This window comes from Bombus pyrosoma, linkage group LG6, assembly GCF_014825855.1.
Source record: "Bombus pyrosoma isolate SC7728 linkage group LG6, ASM1482585v1, whole genome shotgun sequence".
Taxonomy (NCBI): domain Eukaryota; kingdom Metazoa; phylum Arthropoda; class Insecta; order Hymenoptera; family Apidae; genus Bombus; species Bombus pyrosoma.
The window spans coordinates 12,999,734-13,025,987 of record NC_057775.1 but is presented as its reverse complement, the minus strand read 5'-3'; the positions used below and the strand labels follow the sequence as shown (position 1 = coordinate 13,025,987).

General features: G+C 36.9%; 1 protein-coding gene across 1 annotated transcript in view; it reads right to left on the bottom strand.

The window, feature by feature from the left end:
• Positions 1–25,071, bottom strand: part of LOC122568584 (head-specific guanylate cyclase) — a 47,904-nt gene extending 22,833 nt beyond the window's left edge. The window contains exon 1 of the mRNA XM_043728489.1: positions 23,873–25,071. Within this exon, the coding sequence (XP_043584424.1) occupies positions 23,873–24,112 (240 nt within the window). The 5' untranslated portion in view covers positions 24,113–25,071. The remainder of the gene's footprint in view (positions 1–23,872) is intronic.
• Between the last annotated feature and the right edge of the window lie 1,183 nt (positions 25,072–26,254).

Sequence of the window (26,254 nt, the reverse complement as noted above, 5' to 3'; positions counted from 1 at the left end):
ACATTTATTTACCAAATTTTATTAGTCGATCTTTGTTCTCTTATAGGCAGCCTATTTCTGCCTGTCTGTCAACCTAATATATCGAACGGTTATCGAATTTATTATATTCCATACTCGACGACACTTTTTACACCTTCTCGCGGGACGTGACAGTTTTTCGATACCATTCGTAACCGTTTTCGCATATGATTGATGACAGCCGTTCTCCTATCGATGCGTTAGGTGCGCATCTATGCCCGTACAATCGCTACGCATACGGAGATCTATTAAAAAGAATTATTAGAATTCCCATAGTTGCTGAGTCGTGTTATTAATGTCTCGAAATCAAACGCGATCGTGATCGTAATTAATTCACATGGTTGGGCACACAGATAAGATTCGATCGATGAGGATTTAGACGGTGGGCTTAATCCGAGACATCGATCGGCTAAATAATGTAATAACTCGCCGTATACACACTTGCGCGAATAATCCGTTTGGAAATTGCGCGTTCTTTCTCTCTCTCTCTCTCTCTCTTTCTCTCTCTCCCTCGAGGGCCAGTAATTTTCCAAAGTTACGTGAATTCATTGGTTAGAAAATTCGACACGATAGAACTGAACGAGTGTGTGTGTGTGTAATCAAAGAAAGTGAGAAACGAGTTTGAGTATTTCATGGGAATTCTGGCGCGATTAGCTGATGCATCCCATGCTACGCTGAGTGTAATATGTTGAATGGAATCTGGCAGAAGTAAAGATCTTCCGGATATACAATGTCTCGATAGCGGTGCTCCAAACGGGGCCAAAATCGATAGAACATTTTCTGGAATAAAAGCGGAAGGTCGCTCAAACTATTCATGAAGATTAATTATGAAAAAAAGGTTTAATTATGAATTGGTATTTATGGTCGATAAGATTCCTCCAAATTTTTCCACATTTCTCTTTGTTTCTTTTCTTCTTCTGCTTTTCATCGATACGCGACGACACGTTGAAAGCTCCGGACAAAGTTTCGTCAAGATTTTCAGCCAGCTTTAAAGGTATTATACGATACACTCAGATGCCTCGCGCTTTATATACCTCTTCTACCTTCTCGTTTTGAATATGCATCAGGGCTTTTTGCGCTTCTTTCTTAGCCTCAAGCTTATTAATGCGTTGAAAGCTGTGAGCCATACGATTTTTATACTGCATACAAATCTGTATATCGTGCGCCGTGTAACGAATACCGTGTGGCAAAGTGAATTGCTTCTTTTTAACATAACGAAATCACAATATTTTAAATTTTTAATCAACATCCAAGGTTTCCTCAATCTTGCAGCAACGAGTTTTCCATTTTCTAGTAAATTTAATTCTACGCAGATTTAATTACGTTATGAATATCGAATAACTGCATGCATTTTCAACTACCGGGATAATCAAACCACATGAATATAATTTGTACAATTTAAGGGTATAGTTGTTATTATTATAAGGAATTCTGCATCTCTGAGAATTGCATGGTTTATTGTCTTCCATGAAACTTTACGAATATCGTAATTTGTCGAAAACATAATTCGTACAAACGTTTTTCTAATTAAGTTTCGCATCCAATTTCCCAAATATACATTTTTAGATTCAGAATGAGCACAATAAAATTCCTACATATTTTTTAATACAACGCGTACAATGCGTTAAACGAGATATAACGGAATGCAGGTGTTCATTACTGAAACCTGTACTAAATATCTTTTTACGTTACTCGTAATGAAGATAATACCATAATCTTTCATAATAAGTTTTTTTATCATACATATAGTATATTCAGAAAAAATTTTCACAAGTATTCGAATACTTTCATGTGCCGGCGCATAACCGAAAGCATCTAATTATTCTAACATCGCGTTAAAACGAAGATAATGTGAAAATTACATTCTGCACTCTATATACGCCGTACGAGCGATGAAACGCGAAATCCATAGTAGCAGCTGCGAGTCTGTTTCAACTTGGCGCGAATGCGAAGCGTCGCCGACGGGATTGAATTTTTCAACGCAGTGCTTGAATTCAGGTCGCATTGAAAAATACGTCAAGGGACGTTATCGTGAATCCTAGAAACAGAGTCTGACAGGTAACGCGAAATTAATTGTTTCCCTGCCGATGACTGACGCGGAGACAGAAACACACTTGGTGAAGCCCGGGGACGACGCTTAAATTGGTCGAGTTCCGTTCCATTTTGACGAATTGAACGGGCAGAGGCTTGAAACTTCGTTACTTAGTCAAATTGCCGGGAATCAAGTTTTCCACGCGCGTGCACTTACGAAATCGCGCCGAAAACGCATTCACGATCGCCGTGAAACGACATTAGAACGAAGGTTGTCACGTGGAAACCAGCCAATTTCATCTCTTATCAATACGGTCGAGTAATTTTAGTCGACACGAGTATTGGATTTATTCGTTGTATCTCTGCCACGCTGCTGTACTTGAACACTTTCTCGAGGTTACCGTGACAATAACGAGTTTCTCTTTTACATCGAGGTAATATATAGTTAGGATTGTTCGCGTATGGGTTGCAATTCACTTTGATAAATTGCACTGATTCAAGTACTTGAACACTTACCATAAAAAAGTTCCATGAATATATTATGCGCGTTATACAAAATTTCTCGAAATTTCTTTTGTAACGTGACGTAACATATTCATTCTCCTTGTTGTATTAGAAACTAGAGGCCGTATAGATTTATGCATCTTATAAGTAATCTATGGACTATATTAAGTTATGTTTAGAAACGAAAATTTCAATGACCAAACTTTAGTTGGATAATCTGTCTTAAACTATTAATTCTCCTTAACTTTTCGCAAAGACCCGAGGTTGGAATCTGTTTAAGTTTTAAGAACCGAAATCATTGTTTCATTAACGTTATTAAATCTTCTTATAGCGATGTTCTTCGTAAACTTTTAGATTTTCTCGCCTACTTTTCAAGTCTTCTAACGCTGTATATTACGTTAATGAATGGTCTGAAATATAGATACATACGGCGTTATCTTACTGAATTAATTATAGCGTCATTAACATCAGATTTAACATTAAACATTACCTACATCTTTTAACCCTAGTGAAAAGGCATATGATAAACGTTTAGAAAAATATATATTATGATTCAAATTATTTAAAGGAAAATTTAACTTTATTAACATCGAATTTTTATTTTTTTTTTCTTTTATTTCTCACTTGTCATCTTTCCTGTATCTTCGGCTAAGAATATGTGCATCTGTAAAAAAGCCAGATTAACGAAGCATAAATCGTAGGACAAATGACAGTAGAAGAAATGACAGTAGAATTTGAACGAACCTAATTTCGAGCTGCTTTCAACATTGACGCACAGTGTTGCTCAAACACCAAGAAAAGTTTCGGTGAGCTCCAGATTTTCTCGAAACTTTTGGACCTTCTTCACAAAGCGCCTTCAAAACAAGTACCTTCGCTAGAATTAAATTTCTCTTGACAACTAATTCTACTTTAAAACACAAATGCTTCGTGCTGAAATAACCAATCGTCGATCTAGAAATATTTAACTCTGACATTTTCTACTTTAGAGGATAATGATTCCAAAACGAAAAAAAAAAAAAAAAAAAAAATAACACAAAAGTCTAGTTCGTGTTTAATGATAAAAAACAAAAAGAAATTGTATTGTGCACTTGAATGCAATATCTAAACAGCATATGAATTGTATAATAACCCTGGATAGTACGACACAGCTTGGAATTAATATTTTATAAACGAAATCGCTTCTCACGTGGTTTTCTCGTATTCGGATTTCATTCGTACTTGCAAATATTGATATGATCGGACGAAGATTGAAAATTTTAATATACACAGTGTGTACATAATCGGAAATCGAACTGCGCTACGGAAATCCTTGTATGAACCCTGTATGAAAATCAAACGAGACTGACCTAGGCGAAAGACGCGGTTCAAACGATGTGTTGATTCCCGATGCAATCACGGAAAGCGGCTACAACAATGGAAGAACAACGTGGATTACAATTGCCAAGAGGCAAAGCATTGTGAGAGCCTGTACTTTGTTGCTCGTTAGAGCTGATCTGCGGCGAAGATTTGTTTCTGGTGTTAGAAGAAGCGGTTTAATAAAGACACCACTTTTACTCGAAGCGTGAACACGTACAAATGCCTGATTTTGTCATTCCGTTTATCGAATCTCGAAAATTTGTATCTGTAAAATCTATAAGAAAGAAAGGAAGATGGCAGAAGAGATAGAAATAGTTCTTTGCAAGAAAATAAGAAGAGAAATTCTTGTTTCAATTTAATATTAATATTGATAAAATAGTTTCAGGTAGACCTATAATCTTCTCTTGTGTGAAATCAAAGTTATTCGATTACCCGTACACCGTGATTCATGATTAGTTTGGATAATCAAGGTTCTGCTGTAACACATAGGGGATCCTTTGACACCGGAGATCATTATTAAAATCGTAATACGCAAGATATTTTGTGTTTCTTTGATGTCTGCCATGTATTTTGTGTTTGGTATTAATTTACTTGGTTATTTATACATTTACCATTATTGTCTCAAATCAGAATATAAGTTTTGTTTTTCATATCGAATATCCGTGACGGTTAATTACGTTTTGAAAGCGAATAGCTGAAAAAGCAAGTAGACGTGAGCGAAATGAGGTCGAGATGATAGAATTACGATGGAAAGGGATACTGTTTGTACGTCAAGCCAGATAATACATATTTATCCGATCTATGGTTCTTTCCTTCCGTTTCTATTCGTACAACGCCATATTACATGGTCTCATAAATCTTGTATTTCTGAACGATGAATTACGAATATTATATAATATTTAATATGTGCAATTTGAGGATTAATTAACGAATATCATATCCATCTAGTTACCAGATTCACTGGATTTAAATTATGTTAATGACGGCTAGCCGTAACATATTTAAACATTATATCGTATAATTAAAATTTCGTAATAACGTAATTCTGAAAAGGCGTAGGTGGATCGTACGTAATTTGTACTAGCTTAATTTTTCTTTAATTGAAACATGATTTTAAAAGATACAATAAGCATTGTTGCAAATAAATATTCCAAAGTGTATAAAATCCCTAACGAATAATTGTATTTCACCATGTTACGTTTTTTCGGTTATTTTCGACTCAGTTATATCTTCTTAACGTCACAGAATATCTTAAATTCGAACGAAATATGAAAAGATTCTAATTGAAATAATTCTCCTTCGTAGCAGAATTAATGTCAGGCTATCGATTGTTTCTTTTTTTCTCGGAGAAATAAAAATTGGTCATTTTTTTGTACTTCGATAAATTCGACCTAAAGGAATTATACGCTGATTTCTTTAGAACTTATCACTGACCGATCGTCTGCGTTCTCAATTCAACCCTTCTCTTACGTCATTAAAATTCGTCTCTCGATTGTCATGTTGTCTCGTCGGTTATTCGTTTAGGCACCGTGACGCACAGCTGTGCGAAGAAATTACGCGATCTACGTGAAACACAGCGGAAGGAAGACGATTCCGAGCGCAGAATAGAAACGGGAGCGTTGCTTGCGGCTCTTCTCCGTGGATAAATGCAATTGAAACTGTACTATACGAAAAATAACGAGATCTGTCGAGGGTAGACGCAGGCTGAATGCAATAACGCGACGATTCTTCGTTCGAACATCGATTTCCCGCTGCTTTTATCTGTCAACTCGGGAGGATACACGCTAACAATTTATGAAAGCGTAAGATATCGTTGATCTTCTTGTCACAATGGTACGTTATGGAAGATGCAAATGATGGAATTGAATTTTGGAACTGAGACATTCGGAATTCGGAAGATAGATGAGCAGAAACGCGATAAGACGAAGCGTCCGAGATGCAATATTTAAATGTCTAAGAAAGAAATTATCGAATAGCCGAATAAAATACAGTTTTTCGCTTGATTTGTCAATTGTTTTATTATTATCAATTTATCTGCTTACTTCTTTTATCGTGAATTTTCATTATCGTTTAATTTTTGGTTTAATATTTTCACACTAAGTTTATTATTATATACATTTATGTAAGTGTATAATTTCATATCTTCTAGTAACATTCTCATATGATTGTAATAATTGAATATTATGTAAATGAAATACATACAGAATCTGATCAAAAAGGCTCTTCATTGGAAAATAAGGGGACGTGTAAATATATTTTGTAGTCGCTGTATTTATTTATACACAAGTTCAGAAACGTTTTAATTTGAATTTATAGTGAACCGATATCGCTGGTCGGCAAGAACAGGGCACCTTCTTGTTTTACTCGAACACGAAACATCAGCAGGAATTGTATCTATTCACAGAGAGATGAGAATAATATTGGGTCACTTCTTCGCCTCCGTGTTACTAACTAGGTTTATATAATTTACTCAAGACACGTAAATACAATACTCTAACTTCGAAAAGTATTTCTGTCTCGCGAATGATCCTACATTATTTACTATATTTAAAATCGTAAGTTTATAGCATTGCAATTTCTTGATAGTATGAAACTTCTAACACATAGATAGTGAACTTTTAAGAACGAAGATAGCTCTCTATTCTTTCTACTTCTTTTTGTGAGGGTAAGAATGCGGCCAAAGGCGAATATTGGCTGTTTCTCTGAAGAATCGCACTTTTAAGAAGAAAATAATCTCTTGATGTAGTTCGGGAATGAAAGAACATAGGTCGGAGCAATAATTCTTTGAACACGAAGCAATGAAATTTAAGACCCAATTACGAAAATTAAGATAGAGATATTGCTTTCTCATTCATATTTTATATTTATCATTATATATCACAATCTCTTTGCACCGTGATATAATTTTGTTAGTACAAAATACGCGAGTATACACGAACATCATTTCATTTTATTTAAAATACTTTAGTCGAGTTAAATAGAGCAGAAATTAAGATCCTAACGAACACGTAATTGTTCACAGAAGTTGCTGAAAAGCAGTGTTTATCGTCGATGATGGATACACAAGTGAAAAGCTCGACGATAAAACTGCGAACTGGTTTAGAGTTTCGAAGAAACCGAGCGAAAAATTGAAACAACGCGTTGTACCACTAAAAGTTTACGTAATTCCCCCCCCCCCCGGTTGATGAGCGTTCCATTATTCTTCGGGCAAAATACGTTATAAGATTGCAAACGCCGACATTGCCGTTCCATTAGCTTCATTTAATCTCCATGGAACGATGTCTCGTGCCTTTGCCAACATCTGTACTTACATTTCTTTCGACAATAACGTTTATGTTTTTGTATACCGTACGTAGCGCGATCGCGTGCATGCATATTTGGTTCTTCGCGTGTTGAAAACGCGCTTTGGATTTCGCGATTCAATAAAACTTACTTCTTTGCCTGATACATTCCGCCATATATACAGAGGATTATAAGTATGGCTATGTAAGAACTCGTTCATTCGAGAAATTGCATTCTTGTTTCAAGGGAATTAATCGACTCGGGCTTGATAACAAGAAAAAGAATAGGAAACATGGTAAATAAAAGAGGGAAGTAATATTGGAAATATATATGTGACACGATAGAGTAGCGATAACGGGGATCGTACAAAGCGGATGGAACGTTCCGATTGAAAAACGATACACGAAGAATCCGAAACAATACGAAACCGCAAATTCGGCGACGAAAAGCCGTCAAACGATGTTTACAACGACTACGTTGTGGCAAACGATGGCATTCCAGAAAAAGAGCATGTGGTAAAATTTGTTACAATGCAGGAAGAGAAATAGAGTTTGAAACGTTATCACTCTTTTGTAACGGTAAACCTATTATCTAGTTTTCGTTGTCTTTTAAGCTGCACGTTTTTCGTAAAGAAACAGACTCTTGTTAACAGTTTTGACCGCGATGCTTAATTTAGAAGCACCGATCAAATGGAAGAAAAAATTGATTATCGAAGTTTCACAAATGTGAATGTAAATATCAGTATGTACCGTGCAAACACTTCGAATAACAACAAATTGGCAAAATGAATTAGTAATTATTGACGCACTGAATATATACATATCTATTCGTCCATAAACTCGAATAAATACAATTTAGTTAAAATTTTTTCGTTTAGGATGAGTAGAAATTAATCAATTATTATTATTGTTACAAACTGTTATGAATGTAAATTACAAAAGGTATTGCAGAATGTTATAAACGTTTCGTGAGAACGTATGTAGCTTTTTTCCAGCAAATAAGGCCACGCATTCAGTAATTGCATTGCGAAACTCGTTATATTGCGATACTCGCGAAATGGAAAAGCTATTCCACGAGTTTTGAAAATGTATTTCTTTGAACGAAAAAATATTTGAAATATTTCACTTATTTGTTCATGTAAAATATCTCCCTTTCAAATTATATCCTATTACAGATATTATTACTCGCTTCATATCTGCTTACTTTCAATATCTGTTAACAAAGGGAGAAATACTTTTTTTACTAAATTACAATACCTTATACATACGTATATTATGCATGTAACATAAATTCCAATATTCAAAACAAAACAAGTATTTTTTCATCTTTTTTCGTTTTTCGTTAATCTCTTCGATTCATCTCTGGATTATTACTTACACATACAATTTCATTCTACCTACTGTCGGACCAATTGTTTTTATAAAACGATTTATATAATGGTGAACTGCTATTTTAAAAATCATTCGGTTTTATATCATATGTTTCTAAAATGATAATGAAAAGAAAGATACGAGTGAACCGAAAAATCTGAATAAAATCAAAAGGTGGGTTCGTGCTGTTTCGAAATTCGTGGCCTGAAATTTTCCTTCTTCCAGCTCCTCTAACTAAATATTTGGTTTTCCTGGCGTAAATGCAGCTCGAAACCTCAAGTCTTTTTGATCGAACCAGCATGTTCGTCGGGCGAATTTGAATATCGGTCGCGGTCGTTATTCCTTCGCCCTCGCCGTGGCCTGTAACACCGAATCGATCACGACGTTTCCACAGGCTCGCCACGGGGCCGCAATAGTTAGCCTGGTATCCGGTTCGGAACGCATCCACCAGTCAGGCGATTATTTTGAGACGTTGAAGCACCGTAAAAGCTGCGAAATAGAGAGAATGAAAGGGAGGGAGTGAGAGAAGGTACGTATCGATCGAGTATATCGCGTGTATTTTCCATTTGCACCTCGGCGAGACACCGATGCAGCACAAAATCAGGGCCACAATATTTTAGGGTGACACGACGTCGAAACTCGTTTTCGTATCTCGGCCGGAAACCGGCGAGCAGGCCTCGCTCAAGTTATTTATCGTGATTCCTTCAACCGTGTTAAGTTTCCCTTTATCGAATTAAACAACGACCAACGTTCTCTCTAGGTATTAACCCATCTACCACTATTATATCTATATATAAGCTTTGGAAAATTGTTCGTCACACGTTGTGAATTTGTTTACGTGTCCACGTAGAACCATTTAACGAATACTACGAAGTTTTCCCTATTTATGGATACCATATTATTTTTGCTTCTGTACTCGTAGATAAAAAGCGAATTGCGCAAAAGAAAAAATATTCTCTGAACGAACTTCATGGGATTTCTTCTTTTCAAAAAGGCGAAGAATTTCATTAGGTCTCGGGTGGAAATCCCGAGACGCGATGATCAGGAAGCTAACCATTCGACTACTTCGCGATTAGCGACTGGTTTAATCCTCCGGTAGTCGGCATCGTTCTTTTATGCGTATCAAATGGATTGTAAAATTCAATTTAACGCGGTCGAAATAATAGAAGATTCTCCGGTGCTCGATTCGCCTTCCACGGTTATCTTGTTTAACGGATGAATCTGATGCCACCGTTCTATTTATTTGTCCGCCGCTTATTAATTGAACGCAAACCTGGTTTTTCTCTGATTCGTTTTCCGACTGGCTACGCGCCGCGTCGGTTCGTCTGCAACAGCGGGAAAACAAACGATCTGCGATTTTGCTGCGTCAGTCCGTTTTCTATCCTGCCCTCTATTTTTCCCGAAAAGCACGATGAATCGGCGGCGCTTGAAGATTCCGCGAAATAATCATTGCGTTGACTTCGGTTTCATGGAATGTAAAGACAGATAAACGACGAGACTATTCCTTCATTCGCGAATCACCGGCAATTTGCAGGCCTAGTTATTTTATTTCAAGATATCGTTAAATTGTTTTGTCATTAAAATTTTATTTGATGCAATAAGTATCGAGAAATGGCACGTTTATGACCGTAGAACGGGATATCCAGAGATTGCGCTTTAGTTGTTCCAGTCTCTCTACGCAAGTTATTGGAACACACTATACTTGAAGTTGAACACTTGAAACACTGTCTGTTTGTCAAACGTTAATTCTTGAACGTGTATGTGTTCGTATCTTCTGAAACGACAATCAATTGTCCATTAGTTAGATAATAATCAACTGTTCATCATAACTCCTGGTTATAGCGATCTCCCCCAAGAGACGTTTCTGTCTCTAGATTTGTTGGGAATTCATGGCTGAATGTCCCATTAACCATGTCCCTAATGAAACAGTTATTAGAATACAATACTCGTATTATATTCGACTATTAACTATAGTTGTGCAATTTCCATATATATATTTCTCCAATATTCTACCAGTAATTATTGCACCACAATAATAAGAAGTTATTTCTATGAAGTAATTCCCAAAAATTCGTACAAAACAAAGATTTCTTTCAAGAACACCCTACACAACTCTTGCCTGAAATTTAGCGTAAAATTTATATCAACATTAGATGCCACTCGTTGTATTATCATTGTCCACAGATGGAACCTTTCACATGGTTTTGTCCCTTCATATGAGTAATCAACACATACGATAGCAATCATGTTCACTAGTACATGCTTGTCACTTATGATGCTGCATTATCTAGTGCCCTATACCATGATTGTGAACATACTGTAGAGGTAGTTGTGTAATCTCGAGGTCTAATTTGAACAGCATCTGATCGTTAATATATAGGGTGTTCTATAATACATCACGAGACATATATTAAGGATGATCTAAAAGAAATATGTACCATTATACATCAGACGTGTACTCTGGGAAGATTCGACAACTGACATGATAACAAAGATATAGAAGATTATTATTTTCATTTAGATTCAGAATCAATTCAAATTTTCGTGATAGTTCAGAAAAAAGACGAGGCAACGTCAAATTCTATCATCGTTTCCGACTGCATTTGCACGGGGTAGCTATTAGCGATTAAACGAGCGAACGAAGCGAACTTTAGCAGCTGCGGAACTTAAGTAGACGATGTGAAAGCTACTCGCTTTAATTTGCCGCGCTTTCAGCATTAGGAGGCTTAATCCCTTTAATTCTCGTTCACGAGGCAACTCGCACAAGAGAAACTCGACGAACGACAGCCGTTTAAAAAATTGAACTCGTCATTCGAAATGCTGCATCCGGTGATGTTCCCCAACCAACGCGCGACGAGTCGAAGTTTCCGGTTACCGAGCGCGGATGTTGCATTCTTTTCCGTCATAACGCGGGTACTTCCCTTGATGTCGTTAATTTTTAACACGTACCGCTCTCCAAAGAATTGCATAATAAACGCCGCAACTGATGTATTACCTTCTTTCACCGTTTTTTCGTTTGTGCCGCTCGAAGTAATGGAATATGAAGCAGCTGGCAGCGTGTATCGTGTAATATGAATGTATCTTTTAAGGATAAATACCAACCAAGTAATGTAAAAGTAGCACAAATGTTTTGCACGATGTTGGTTTTTATCCTAAACCGTTGATTTTCTTTTGGAATATTTTTCCAAGAAAATTGTCCGAGGCTAGGCCAAAAAATTGCGTCGAGAAACTGAAGAACAAGGTTTGGTGACAGGCGGAATCGTCATAATTTTTTTTTGACGAAAGCGGCTAACCTGATTAAATTAACGCTCCGTAAATCCGGTGAATTAAACGGCAAAGTGGAAAAGAATACGACATTTCATGGCGCGATGAAATTAAAAGTGGAACTGGTGTAGCGCAAAAATAATATCTCACTGACCGTGCCACTTCCTAGGTTAATTGCTCTCGACCCTTTTTGGTCGAATCAACCTATTCTAGTGTTCCTCTTTAAAAACGTTCGATAATTCTCCGCTCGGTTCGAAGAATTTTCACAAAGAAAATAAATACGTTGTAATCGATATTCCCTATGGCGCTGTTTCTACGTGAATTACTGACAAGCCGTAACAGATTTAGTGTAATCGTGTGATCAGATCTATTTGTAGTATCCTTCTAAAGAGTTTCTAGCTGGACGCCTTTACTTTCATACTTTCTATTAATGTTCTATCAACATACTTTCTGTTAATAACTAAATTAATTGTTCGAAATACTAATAACTATTATATTATTTAATTACTGAGCGATTAAATATATTTCAAAGTCATAGATTAATCAAGAAGGAAGCGATAAATAATGATCAAAGGAGCATATGTTGTATATACAGTAACGTGTCTTCGATTTCACTTAATTCAGTAACACTGCTTTAAGGATGTAATTCTAAGTAACCTAACGACGAGCATTTCATCTTACACCAACCGCGTTGAAATCTTATTACAATGTTTATTAAATAAAATCTGTTTATTTTACTAACTCTTATTATACTTGACCAATCTATAGTTCTGACATGTGCTGTATGTTTCTAAAATTGTAAACCTATACAAGGTAAAATTTTCTTACAATTATCGTTTATCGAGAGGATAATTTAGCCAGGTGAAATATTGATTAGCAATACCTGGACGGTAATATTCAATCCTATTCAAAACCTGTTTATACGATTGTACGATTTTCTTTGCAGTAAGTAAATTGTGAAAGGCTATAAAAATATGTGTAAAGTGGAAAACTATTTTGTGGATTTACACCTTGTGTTAGCTATCAGTGTACAGGTGAAAAAGTTGTTCAAAGTAACAAAGTGACTAGAGCGTGGAAAAGAAATGTACGAGCGATATGTGCTTCAGATCGAGTAACTAGTGGTTGAAAGTACATATATGTATATGTACAGGAAGGTGAGAGTGTTTCTAAGCGGGTCCAGTGCGTTATGAGAGTCGTACAGTTAGAACGTTGAACGAAGAGAGCATCAAGAGTTTTTCGAGGAAGCGTTTGGATAGACGGGGGCAAGAGAGAACGTTGCAGAAAATGTAAATGCAAATAGAACAATTGCTTTGCTTAAATTATTCCATTATCAAAGAGATTCACATTACGTGTACCACGTTATTACTTCTTGGATTGTGTTATCTATGTTTTTGGTTACTTTAATTTAAAATTGTGTGCGAGAGAAAAGTATCTCTTGTTTATTAGTTTCGTTTCCATGAAGATTCTGCAAAAGTTTCGTTTTATTTTCTTTTGGGACGTCCAATTTAGAATTTAAAATCAGAACTTTCAAACCTGTCAGTGATTATTGCAATTTCTATTTGGAGATAGAAATTGTTGGGCGTAAATATAAGAGGTTCTTCTACATTCATTGATGAACATTATAAAGTCTTTTTTTTATTTACAAGACACATATGATGCGAGTGAAAAGTAACGGATTTATAATGATACAAACAGAATATAAAATTTTGTGTTAAATATCATCAGATATCTTAATCCTTATGACCGATCGAGTACATAATTTTCAACGTTAAATTTCGTAAATCCTTTTCGATAAATTCAATCGGGTTGCTCGATCTATCTGCAACTGTCAAAATTAGGAATCAACGACGTGTGGATCCCTCTGCTGTCGCTAGATGTTCACTTGGTGCAGTTAAAAGCACAGCGCTCTTTATTTACCTGGCAAAAATTAAAGTGCAACGTGTTCTCTCCCACTTTCGTCGTCGTCGCGATACGTGGCTGTTCGCTGTCGAATACTGACGAAGTTTGGTTACTACCAGGAAATGCATTACGCGTGCGGTATCAGGGTCGAATATCAACTACGAGATGAAAGCGAGTTAGTAAAACAGGACAGAAAGTGACGCTAATGAAAATATTACGAGCTGAATTTCGTTTCCGGGAAATTTAAAGTTCGCGAACCGACCATCTGATAGCGGTCAGATATTATGGCCGTTATCGATTCCAATTTTCCGCTACAAACTTCGTAGACCCCCTATTTAATTAGCAGCTAATAAAATATACCTATTTGTCGTGGTTACATCGATAAGAATGGAAAGTTCCCGTGAATAAATTCGGTGAATAGATGCGGAGTGAAACTCTGTTTGGCGATGCATTAACCTTTCATGGTACCATCTTTTTCCCTTTTGAATACAAGCCCGAGCGAATTTTCACACTCAATCTAAACGCTTGAATTTCAATTTTTATTAAAAAACCCTTTTAACGATCAATTAAAAAATATACTGGATACTAAAACGCAAACGTTAACAGGCAGTCTTGAATATTGTCAGTGCATTTGAAAATTTATTTAAAGATTTTAAGTGATCAAAATAGATTCAAGCCTACTATGGTATTAGTAAAAAGTAGAGTACTGTAAAGGACAATTATTTGTCAATTTTGTAACATAGAGGACGAAGGAATAATTCTATCTTATTGAAGAGACTTTTCAGAGAGATAGATAAGTATGACGATAGAAATCTGGTGATATCGAAGGAAAATATCTTTATTCGTATGTCACCTGGACGAAGTATCTTAGGTTAGTCAGTAGTGTAATCCGTGACATCGCACGCTTTACGTCTTTTGACTTTGATATGATTTAATAGATTTCGTAAAGTGCCGGTTGATTAATGTACTCTGCATGCTAATATCTATCGATAGTTTAGGAAGTTTCATATTGAGGTGTCACATTCAACAAAGATCGACAGTGATAAAGTAACCAATTTCAACGAAGAAAATCTGGAATTTACTAAAGGTCAGATTGTGCACCTACGTTTCAGAGTTTGAGTAAGTATCATACGTTTATGTAAAGAAGATTTGATATTGAGATGTAACATATAATTGGACATGTTCTTGTTTTCATTTTACGATGTTAACATACTTGAGGAAACGTATGCTTTTGCGTATACACATGAAATGAGTTTTGTGTAATAATATCGAAGGAAAAGAAAGATGGAGATACTGATTGTGAGAGATTTCTATATTCCTTTTTTGTCATCTTTACATTGCGTTCGAATCATCGAATACGTTGTGTGCTTAAAAAACTGAAATTCGAAACTAATTCCAATATGCATGCTTTACAACCATTCGAACTTGCATTCAAACATTCTCTATTTCTCTATACCTTTCACTCGATGCAGGGACATTCCCTAAGTTCCCTACATTCAAGCACATCCATCTAAAGCTTTGGAGAGTGTGCACCCTTTACTTATACGGTGATCCTATGCACTTGGTCCAAATACTTATCCTTTACACCATTGACTATACAAGGAGCAAGCATTCATCATTCATATACATATATATCGCTCTGTTCCGAATATTATTCACTTGATCCACAAAATCTTGTCACGCTCATAGATCGTCATTTCTACTTCAGTAAATTCTAAAAAAAAAAAAAAACTATAAATAGAACATAGAAATTTAGAACTATTCGCTTACATTTATCTGATATCGTCCGTTTAAACTTCATTCTAAATAGCGCTGGTCTACCAATTTCAAACCTCAACGTGATCGTACATAACATCAGTAACCATTTTCTACTGATAGAATCGGCGGAATAAAATTGACTCTAAACTTTCGTTTGCAATATCTACCGATGTCGTATCTTTTACACGTACCGCGTGTTACATAGCGTGTTAAATTGACCGAACGAAACGCGAACGAATCAATCGACTAATGGCCCCGTTTCCACAAAATGGCAATGCAATTATCACGCACATCGGGTTGTCACAGCGCCGCATTGCCTTGAAGCTGCGGTTGCTTCGATTGAGAACCGCAACCCAACAGTCTCGGACACAGCTGTATTATCTGTTCGATTAAGATTAAACAACCTGGCTCGTCGAACACCTCACTCCAAGGTAGAATGTAAAAGCCGCCTAAAAAACGAAAGTCAAGGATTTCCGTCTCTTTCGTCGACACCGTTTCTCGATTTTATCGATACTTATACCGAGGAGACGTCGACTCAACAGGTTATGCCTATGAATCGCTGTTAAACGACAATCAATTTTCGTTTCCTTCGATCGGATTTCTTTGAACTTCGTCTCGTCGAGATAGATTTTGTTACGGAGCTCGCGACTCGATTACGGATGCTAGCGAGTTCGCACTGAAATGGGAATACATACTTGATATTGCTCTTTTTCCACTGATATATCCTGTGTATTGCATTGACGATTGTGTGAATTTTTCGCTCTAGACCGAATATCGTATGGGAGATTTTAATTTAAAAGCGTTTAAAGAAGGAGTTCATTTCCTATCAAAATTGTTGCCTGCGATATATTTATATTCTTGGTTAAATTTGTAGCGGCATATGAGTCAACAGGAGGTCTGAATCGGGAGAGACTCGTATTATTGTGCCATGGTATTGTGCTAGATTCAAAGGTAAACGAACTGCGGACAAAACATTATCGCCGTTATTTGTAATGGAGTTACATTTGAACTTTTTATAATAACACCTGTCGATATAAATAGACGAACATGCTCTGTAGGACAGTCATTGTAGCTAGTCAGTATAGCGAGTCATTTAGTCGAATAGCGAGCGTATAGTTGAACAGTAGCATTGAGCGAGCGACGATTACGACCAGCATACACTATGTCTGCGCTTGTATCTAAAGTAATTTTAATATGATTAACTATTACAATTTTATCACTCGTTTCTTTAATTAGTAAACCAACATTTAATAATATCCACCTCAAACTATCTCTTCAATACATTTTTTAATTTTCAAAAATTTGTTTAATTCTTCGTCAAGTTATTTCATTAGGTCTTTTGTAGAACGCTAATATAATGCAGATACATGGTTTTCTGCTACTGCAAAATTGTTGGCGAATCAAAGTGTGAAATTTACTATTAATACTAAATAGTATGAAATATGAAATACACCATTAAGGGTTCATAATATAGTTTAATTAATTTCTGCGTTGCTCCGTTTAAAACGGTATAACTCGTATTTATTTCCTTCAGTTGTTTTAAACTTTCTCCGATAAAAGAATTAATTAAACTAAATATCACGTCGTCCCTCCAAAAGCCAGGCATTTTACCATACAATTTGTTCGTGAACCACAATTGAAGTAAATATAATGGAACTGAGCAGAAGTACTTCGTACAACCCCTCTCGTCCGTTAAATCATTGAATACACGAGTGAGCAACAATCCCATTCAACGACGTGATTCCACGCTCCTTCTTTTACACCCGCATTTGCATAACAACTTCAAAACGCGAATATCCCCCCCGTAAACCGAGTTAAACGACCGGTCGTGTAAAGAATTACAGCGTGCAGCTAGCTGATACTTTCAGAGGATCGTGACGCGATGCGAGAGAAGAGTCAAGTGGCTCAAATTAGAAGCGATCAGCTAATTATTTTCAACAGAGTATCAATCCTGAGACGTTGCACAGTTTGGCATGTAGTGGATAAGAACCGAAATATGTAATCATTGTTTTGTTCTTATTATTCGATGATATATCATCGACCTGTAAGTAACATAAATGTAAACGGTAATTGCCGCCAAAATAGACGATTAGTAAAAGCCATTTGTACATCATAATCTAATCATTTGAAAATTAACTCGCTCATTCATTGTACATTCGTGTTTATCGATTCTTGTTAAATAGTGTTTATTACTCCGAAAATGTAGAAAATTTGAGCAAAGATGCGTATAATCTTAGTTTCCAATTGAAAAATCTCTTCCTTTTTTTAAAGAGCAATTAAAAGAAAACGGTTCACACCATCCTGTAACTTTGATTGTTCTGTGTAAAGAAGGTATCTATTGTATTACATTGATATGTCATTTTTTCTGCTACAAACTGCTACACTGGATATTCTTTATCTTTTTAGTTGAAAAGTGAATCTCTGACCACACTTATTTCAAGAAAATGTTCAAAGTTACATAAAGAGTCCGCTTTTTACTAAATGTCAGCACGATGTTTAACCAAACGGAAGCGAGGATACATGATTTCCGTATGAAAACACTTATGAAAAAATAGAAATATTGTTCCCAGTATCGGTACTATTTATTTAGACGTCACTGTATGCGGTTAGATAAAGAAATAAATATTTAAGATATTTTCCACGAACAAGAAAGTAGGGAAAATATTAAAAAAGATTTAACGAACGGACTTTTACTCACGCCTGATATCAAGTTTCAGAAGAGCTGCACGTTATATGTACTTTTTGATCTTTGTTTCGAACTGGCATTTAAATTCCACATTGTGAAACGTGAGAACGCGCAAAAGTGCGAACGTGCACTGCGAATGTTCGAACCTAGTCTGCTATCGTGCAAATATTGTCTGCAAACGTGGTCTGTGAATGTGGCATGGGAATTTTAATTTTCGTCCCGAATCCTCACTTAACTGTCGCATTGTGCGTCGGCCCAGTTCTAAAGGACGCGACGCGACGTTAAGATCTTCCGCTCGTGCGACGATTCCATGTTACAATTGGGTGAAGGCATGTGCTTACTGGCGAACAATTCACATTTTCATTTTTGTAAATGTCAAGCTTATTTTTATTACTATCTTAACTTTTTACAATTTGTTAGATTCGTAGATATAAGTTTCTTGAAGATAGGTGATAAATCCATGAAATTTGGAATCAAATACCGAATCATTTTTTAAATGTCCAATAAGATGTAAAACTACATATTTGATATTACAAACAAGCGAAGGAACGTTTTGATAATATGAAATGAATTAACGCGTTATTGAATTTTAAAATTGTCTACCATGTTTCCTATCTGCAATTTGCATATACTTTGTCTACTGTACATAATAACACCATGTACCGCGAATATATTTATGGACAGTACGCGAATAAAAAATATGATATAACAATAACGAACAATTGATGCGACGAACTGTTCGTGAAACGTAAATCAGTAATAGCCATAATCAGGATACACGTTAATATTTTCCAAATGAAACACAATGACCTCGGCAAAAATTTGGGAATGACGCCAAACGGTAAAAGGGGAAGCATGAATATGAATTCTTGATGGTTAGCCGTTGAAAACTTGTCGGACATTGGATATGGAAATCGACCCGAAGTGAAGTTCGAAGTATCAAATTCGAATTAAGCGCTCGTAGCCTGAAACGTATAGGGCAATATGCGCGTTTTAGCAAACAGGACGCCTCTGATTTGAAATTCATATTACGTGTTAGCTCGCATTACTCACACACACTCTCTCTCTCTCTCTCGTTCTCCTTTCGCCGCTAAACAGAGACGAGTTATTGAAACGCCGATTGTTTCGCGAATGTTGAACGTTGCCGCGTTAAGAATTCCTCGGATAGACAAACGCGAAATATTCGAAGCATCGGCAGTGGCAACGAGATTTCGCTGTATGTTTATATTGAAATGCAAAATTTTACTCGCAAATATGTCACGTTTATCTGTCGGATCAAATACTTAATTATTGTTCTGCGAATTTATAACGGTACAAAAGAACACGCTTAGAAGTGCGAAGGAAAATCTCATTACGGAGGAAAATCTCTAGAAATTCACGGATTACACGCAGATGAACGATGCGATGTCGTTGAAATTTTGCAATAACGATTCTAGGTGACTCGGAAGCTTTATATTTTTAATGATGCGTTGCATACAAGCGTTCAAGCTCGCTATTGGAAATATAAAGCTGCTGAATTGCACAGCCTCATCGTTGCAAGATCGCAACGACGTTGCATCGATTGCCTGCATTGGCCCTTATATGTATTTTCAATAGAAAATTTCTAGTCAAAAATCACACGTATCACATGTCGCGACTGAAAATATTCACTTTTTGCATCGATATTTTTTACGGTTTCTATTTTTCAAATCGCAAAGACGTGATATCGTGTATTTGTAACGTGGACTTTTCTTGTTAGTGTGAAATAGCACATAAATCGCTACGTTTATTATGTTATAATATAATGCTGCGAATCTATTGTCGGGAAATGTTCGCCACGGATATTTCACAATAGTTTGAGAGATCCTTTTTATCCAAGATTTCCTCTAGCGAACAGTGAATCGATTCTTCTCGATTGATGCGCTAGAGACTAATGGGAGTTTCATGACACGAACAGAGGGAGAAAAAACACGGAGGTTCGTCTCGAATGACCACAGCTTTCTTCTTACATTCTTACTGAGTGGCGATTTCGTTCCGCTCTGAACGATGTTCTCGTTAAAACTCTCACCTATTTTATAATAAATTTCCCAACAATTAAATTTTTCTCTTCTTGACCGCGATCATTAGATCGAAGAAGTTTATTCACATTTTTTATTGGAAATTTCAGTATCCAAAAATACACAGGATGCATATAATATTTAAAAATATAAAAAGTATCCAAAGTAAAGTATCTTTAGAATATCTAGCAAGTGAAATAAGTTTCCATTTACGTCTCACTTTTTAATTACGTTTATAGAAATATGAATTTTCATAAATATCTACGATACATCGATTATTAACAAAGATTAAGTCGTTTTTATGGAATTATGTTGATAAGATTTTTGATCTTGTAGTAGATATTTGAATACTGCATTAAAATGTGACTTAGAATCGAAGTTTGTTGTGCGTCGCTTCATAGGCCCATTTTTTCGATACTCTTCCAGTTGTAATGATACTTTTATCGAGATGATGAAGTAGAATAACGAATTCGGGATAATTAGAAAATGAATTTATTAAAAAGGTTATCCGAAGCAATGTAATTAATACAAGCAGAGGCTGGATATTCGAAGAACAAGTTAAAAAATTAACGTAAAAACCAATACATCGGTATTCCGAATATTAATTCTATTAATTCTATATAAAAGAATAATTAAATTATGAAAAGACAGCGTAATTCAGGTGTCTAAGGCGCGCAGTAATTAGATATCATGAAAAGGCTTTGCTATCATTCAAATGTTACTGAACGACTATGATTGGCTTATTCGACACAAAGAACTGCAACCCTATTATTCCATATAATACGCTCTGGTGCTTGAAAGAAAAAATTACGTTAATAATGATGGTCGATTTCGTGATTCCCAATTTAGTTTCGCTAGTTCTATAGTATCCATAATTTTGCTACACAGTGTAGCTTTCATAACTGTTTTATAATATACTTTATAGTTCTAAACATTTTATCATATAATATACGAGTACTTTTCTCGTACATAGCTTCATAATTTACATAGAATTGCGATACGGACGCGATAATCGTTGTACGAAGATCGTGACCGTAATTTCTTATCTTCCTACCTTTACTTAACTGCAAAATAAAATTTATGTACGAGATTACCTTGAAAGATAAAATACAATAAAACAATAGCACAAACAGGTAGACTCAGTTTTTACCAATTGCTATTTGCTATTTGTAGGATAATTAACAATTCTTCCAAATTTCAAAATCTTGCGCGCAATAAACTTCTTTTAATTTCACCACACATCAATTCTGTATCGCGAAAACGATCTTTCATACTTTAATTAAAACGGTTTTCGAATTAATTCAGTAGAACACACAGCGCAAATCGCAGAAACGGAAAAAGTTAGCGAACTCCGTCGAACGTTCGACTCGTCGATCATTCGAGAGCTGATAAGCGACCGGAATTACGCGTTGGTTTTTATCGAGTGCGATGGCGCGAAAAGGTTTCCACGAGTGTTTTCACGAGTTCTGGAATACCGCTTGGCCTCCGGTAAACGGGGAATAGATTTCGCCATACGACAGAAAATTTTTCACGGCGTTTTTGTAGCTGGCAGCAAAACAGAGGAGCCCTCCGTATACGTTTATTGCACATTTCCGACCCAATTCCCGGGGTCAAAATTCTAATTTGTACCACAGGCGGGCATGTTGCTCGTGTTTCTTTGCGAACGATCTCGATGATTTTATCTTTGATAATGAAACGCTTCCGAGAACGATCAACAAATCGTTTTCTTTCTCGTTTTCCCGTTTTCTCTTACTAGATGATCTCGCGCATATAAAACAACAAATACATTTCTTTACCATTTTTCTGTTCCGATGAAATACGAATTTCATTCGGATGAACGATGATAGCGTCGATAGTGCAAGAAATTTTGTTTCTTTGGTGAAAAGATATGTTTTCTGGTTTTGGAAGAAGCGACGGAGATTTCAGTGGTGACATGGTACGAAGCGTGGTTAATATATGGCAATTACATATAGGCGAATAATATAACTTGCACTTGAGGCACGTAGAAAACTTTGAAAGTAAATAACTTGAAAAGTTTTGAGTATCTGATATTATGCGGTGAGTGATTTGTAGAGAGGAAGAAGTTTGATACATGTTTCGAAAATAGTATTAAAATTTATGATCAGACGTTGGTGCTCTCTTCTTATAAATCAACAAACAATGAATCGGTTTAGATGACAATTGTTACTTCCTTACATCCTGTATTATAAATTTTATTTTTCTGAATTTCTGCTTCAATTAGCTTCGACTTTCGAATATTAATGACTTAAAAGCGATGAAATCTGCTTCAGTAAAACGGTAAATTAAATAGATATTGACTTTGAGAAGATGTTCAGAGTATTCTTTTACTATCTTTTTTACCGTACTATTTTACCGTAGTAAAAGGAACTCAATTTTATATGAAATTTACTTAAAAAATGCGTACGTTTAAATGAACGTCTATCGCTTAAAACATCGATTATCCACCATCGTACAAGGATAATTTATGACAAAGAATTGAATATATAAAACCGGTTACATTTGGAACATGCAGTAATGTCTATATTTGCGAATAATTTGCTTTCAATTTGTACTTTGGACAGAAACGGCTAAACTGCTAGCTCATGTAGGATAACATCGGAAAGTGATACAAATCAAAGATAATGGTGACATCTGCTACAGATTCTGTCTTGATGTGTTGTATCTGTGTAAAAGCTTTATGACATCATGCTCTTTTTTCAAATGATAAAAGATAGATAGCAAACTGTAATAAACTGAGTTTGAAGAAACCATAATACAAAAATGCCTCGGTAAATATTACGCAACAATTTCATCAAATTATCAATAAAGCAAAGGAACTGTTTCCAAATACAATTTCATATAGACGTGTGTATAGAAAGTTACAGCAATAACTTATTTGACTGTTAACTTTAAATAATTGTCGTGTTTCTTTAAATAAATATTTTACTAACGAGAATATACATATTCATACGTATTAATTAAATTTTCAATTCATACGAACTTTATAGATATATTTTACGAAGGAAAAGGAAATAAAAAGATTCGATGCAACGTGAATGGAAATTCAAGGAAACTGAAGTAAAAGAAATCCATGAATAACTCATACTTTGCAAAGTTCGCTTCAATTTCCCTCTGGAAGAACAAAAACCAAGGTTTCCCTTTCCAAAGACTCGTACTATAACCGCACCGCGTATTTATCAAGAATTCTGCGCTTCGATTATTGAATTCTATCACCCTACAAATCACACATGTATCTACAACTTCCAAACATTCTACTTATTACACCTTCCCTTCCTGAATCACTCGCCTCGAATGTAATAATTGCGTGGGAAACCGAAAGATGAAGAGAAGAAGCCCGGGAAAATTGAATTCCCAAGTTTCATGAAAAATTTATCGAAAGACGACAAACTCGACAAGCGGGAAGTCGCATAAATTCCTTTCCCTTCGTCTGCCTTCGTCTTACCTAAACTTGGTTCTGCGTTCAACTTTCTCAAGCGCGTGATTCCTCAACTCGCTAATCCAAGAAAGCAATAGCTCGACTTTCGCGCGCGAATATCTCGCTTAATAACGGTAGCTTTGTATCTACTTTAGAATCTCGGTTTTCTACTGTACTTCTATGAAAAAAATCGTGAAATTAATTGTGACATAGAAATAGATGAAGACGATACCGATGGATTTGTCAGCACGAGTACAGCGGCCCTCAGGTGCTTCAGGTTCAGTGTCTGCGTATCCTCTGCATCATCGGTTTCCTCTCTCATCAGCAACGACGTGACTTCAAAGGACGATTGTCTAGACTTGCTACCGCCATTCTGTCCTAATCTGGCGATACTCGAGCGATCGTTGTCCCTTCTGACGGTCTGCTTGTCGCGGCCTGCCTTCAAGAGATCCCATGAAAAAGGACATGCCATGTTGTTTATCGATGAACCGTCGTGGAGATCGCTGTCAGCGATGCGGGCTACGGGAACTCTAGCGCGCGGCGTGAATCGTTCGATCGTTAAGTTGCATTAAATGAACACTAGCGTGTTACGCGGTAGTCTCATGTTTATCAGCGATCAACTGTGCAGTCGATAGCACTTCCTCCACTCTTTCTTCTCTCGTTTTTGATGTTGCTTGTACTTCGCCTCGGCAACGAAGCGGTATCTTCCCTTTCCAAACGTTTCAACGGAACAACGCGCGCGTCCAGTATTTGCTCGTCTCTGTCCTGTCTAGTTTTCGTGTCAGCCGATCCACTCGCATCGTTGCCCTAGAGCTCGTGCCGGGTCAGACACCTGCCGCGACTTCCGTCCGGCCTCGTGCACCAGACCACGTTTAACGACGCTATCATTTCCCTAATTGTAAACGAAATTCACTTATTACCAGTTGCTAGCAGCCGCTTATAGCAGTTCGTGTCACCGCAATGCAATAAGCACTTAACACGCGGCGTTCTCTGCGAGCTACTACCGGATAAGCGTTGGTGCACGCGGTTACATAGTAGCAACCCCTAAATAGCCGCTCTCAACCCCTTGGTCGGTGGCCGCTCACGCTTCTCTCCCTATCTTCCTATTAATCACTCGATTCTTATCTGTCAAGTCTGGACGAACACTAGCAAAACAATAATTGAATTCTCGCGACGGATAGTCAATTTCTTCTCGTATATTTTCTTTTCTTTCTTTCTTTGCTTCGAAGAAGCGAGGAAACACGTTCCTCCACCGACTTTTCAGTCAGACTAGTTGATTGTTCGTCGAGTAAAAGAATTCGCGCGTGTTTCACCGTTTTTCAGCGTGTATCACGGTGCACGATCTGTCGTCGATTGCGAAAGCACGCTACGTACGGTGGCGTGTCGGAGCGCGTAGCGCCATACTAGTCGCGGATTGACCGAGGCGCAACGAGCAGCGCCGAGTGTTGGTTGCTTGGGGGTAAGCGGCAGACGGGGTGGAGTGGAAACGATTGGCGGGGTGAGCGTCGGGACGAGGAGCTGCGAGGAGCGTCAAGGCGCCACGATGGACGGTGGTAGAAACGCCTGCGCGAATATTCAGCCCCTCTCGACCTACCGAACAAGAGAGAAAGAGAGAGAGAGAGAATGGCTTTTTCTCTTTACTGGTAGCTCTTTCAACCGCAAACGAAAACCTGCTCCCTCTGCCCTACTTGCCTGCCTGTCTGCCAGCTTTTCCCGTCACCGGTATCTCTCGATCCCTTTTGCTCGTTCTACCAACCAGAATTTACGGAGATCTTCCCCGTCCAACTCTTTTCATGGCCCCGTTTCGTCGACGCGAGTTCGAAACAGCCGATTGACAGCTACGACTCTCGACTGTCGATGAAATTTGGCCTGGCCCTTCTACGTTTCTACGATTCCGTGGAATGCCGTGTGCACACGACGTCTTAACAGACGTATACGTCGAATAGAAAGCGTGTTAGCCCGTTTGTGCTCCTTTCGATGGAACTTTGTTAGCAATAGAGAGCTTCTCTGATAAACAGTGCGAGCTTAACGCTCGAGGCTAGTATCGCAGTATCGGCAAATTTATCGCCAGCTGGTCTGGGACGTGGAGAAGATATTCAGGCTAGGGAACGAATTTTGTTTGGAATTGCAGTTTGCAGTCTCGGTTTTAAGAGAATCTGCTTAATCCTGTAATCTGATACAGCGGCGCGTGAATAAATGGTTTTGTTGCTGAGCAAGGAATTGAATTTTTGAATGTAAATTGCAATTTCAGGCGAGCATAATCAAACGCTGCTCCGGGTCGTTCCTGTGGCTCGATTTCAATAATAAACGCTATACGAATGCCGAGCTTCATTTTCTAATATTTGCATTACAAAAACCAATGCTCGAAGCTTACTTCTGATGAAAAATCTTTATATGAATATAAATTTTATCTTTAATGTTCTCATTATGCCCGCGTGTTTAAAGTTTTATTACGAACGCAATAAAAGGAGATTCATATAAAACAGAGTCAGAGCAATTCCACGAAAGAAATGTTCCATCTTCTTATGCACGCTTTTATTAATATTATATTTCACGTATGAAAATTGCAAATCTTTTTAATCTTATATATCTAATATATTTGGAACAAACCTTC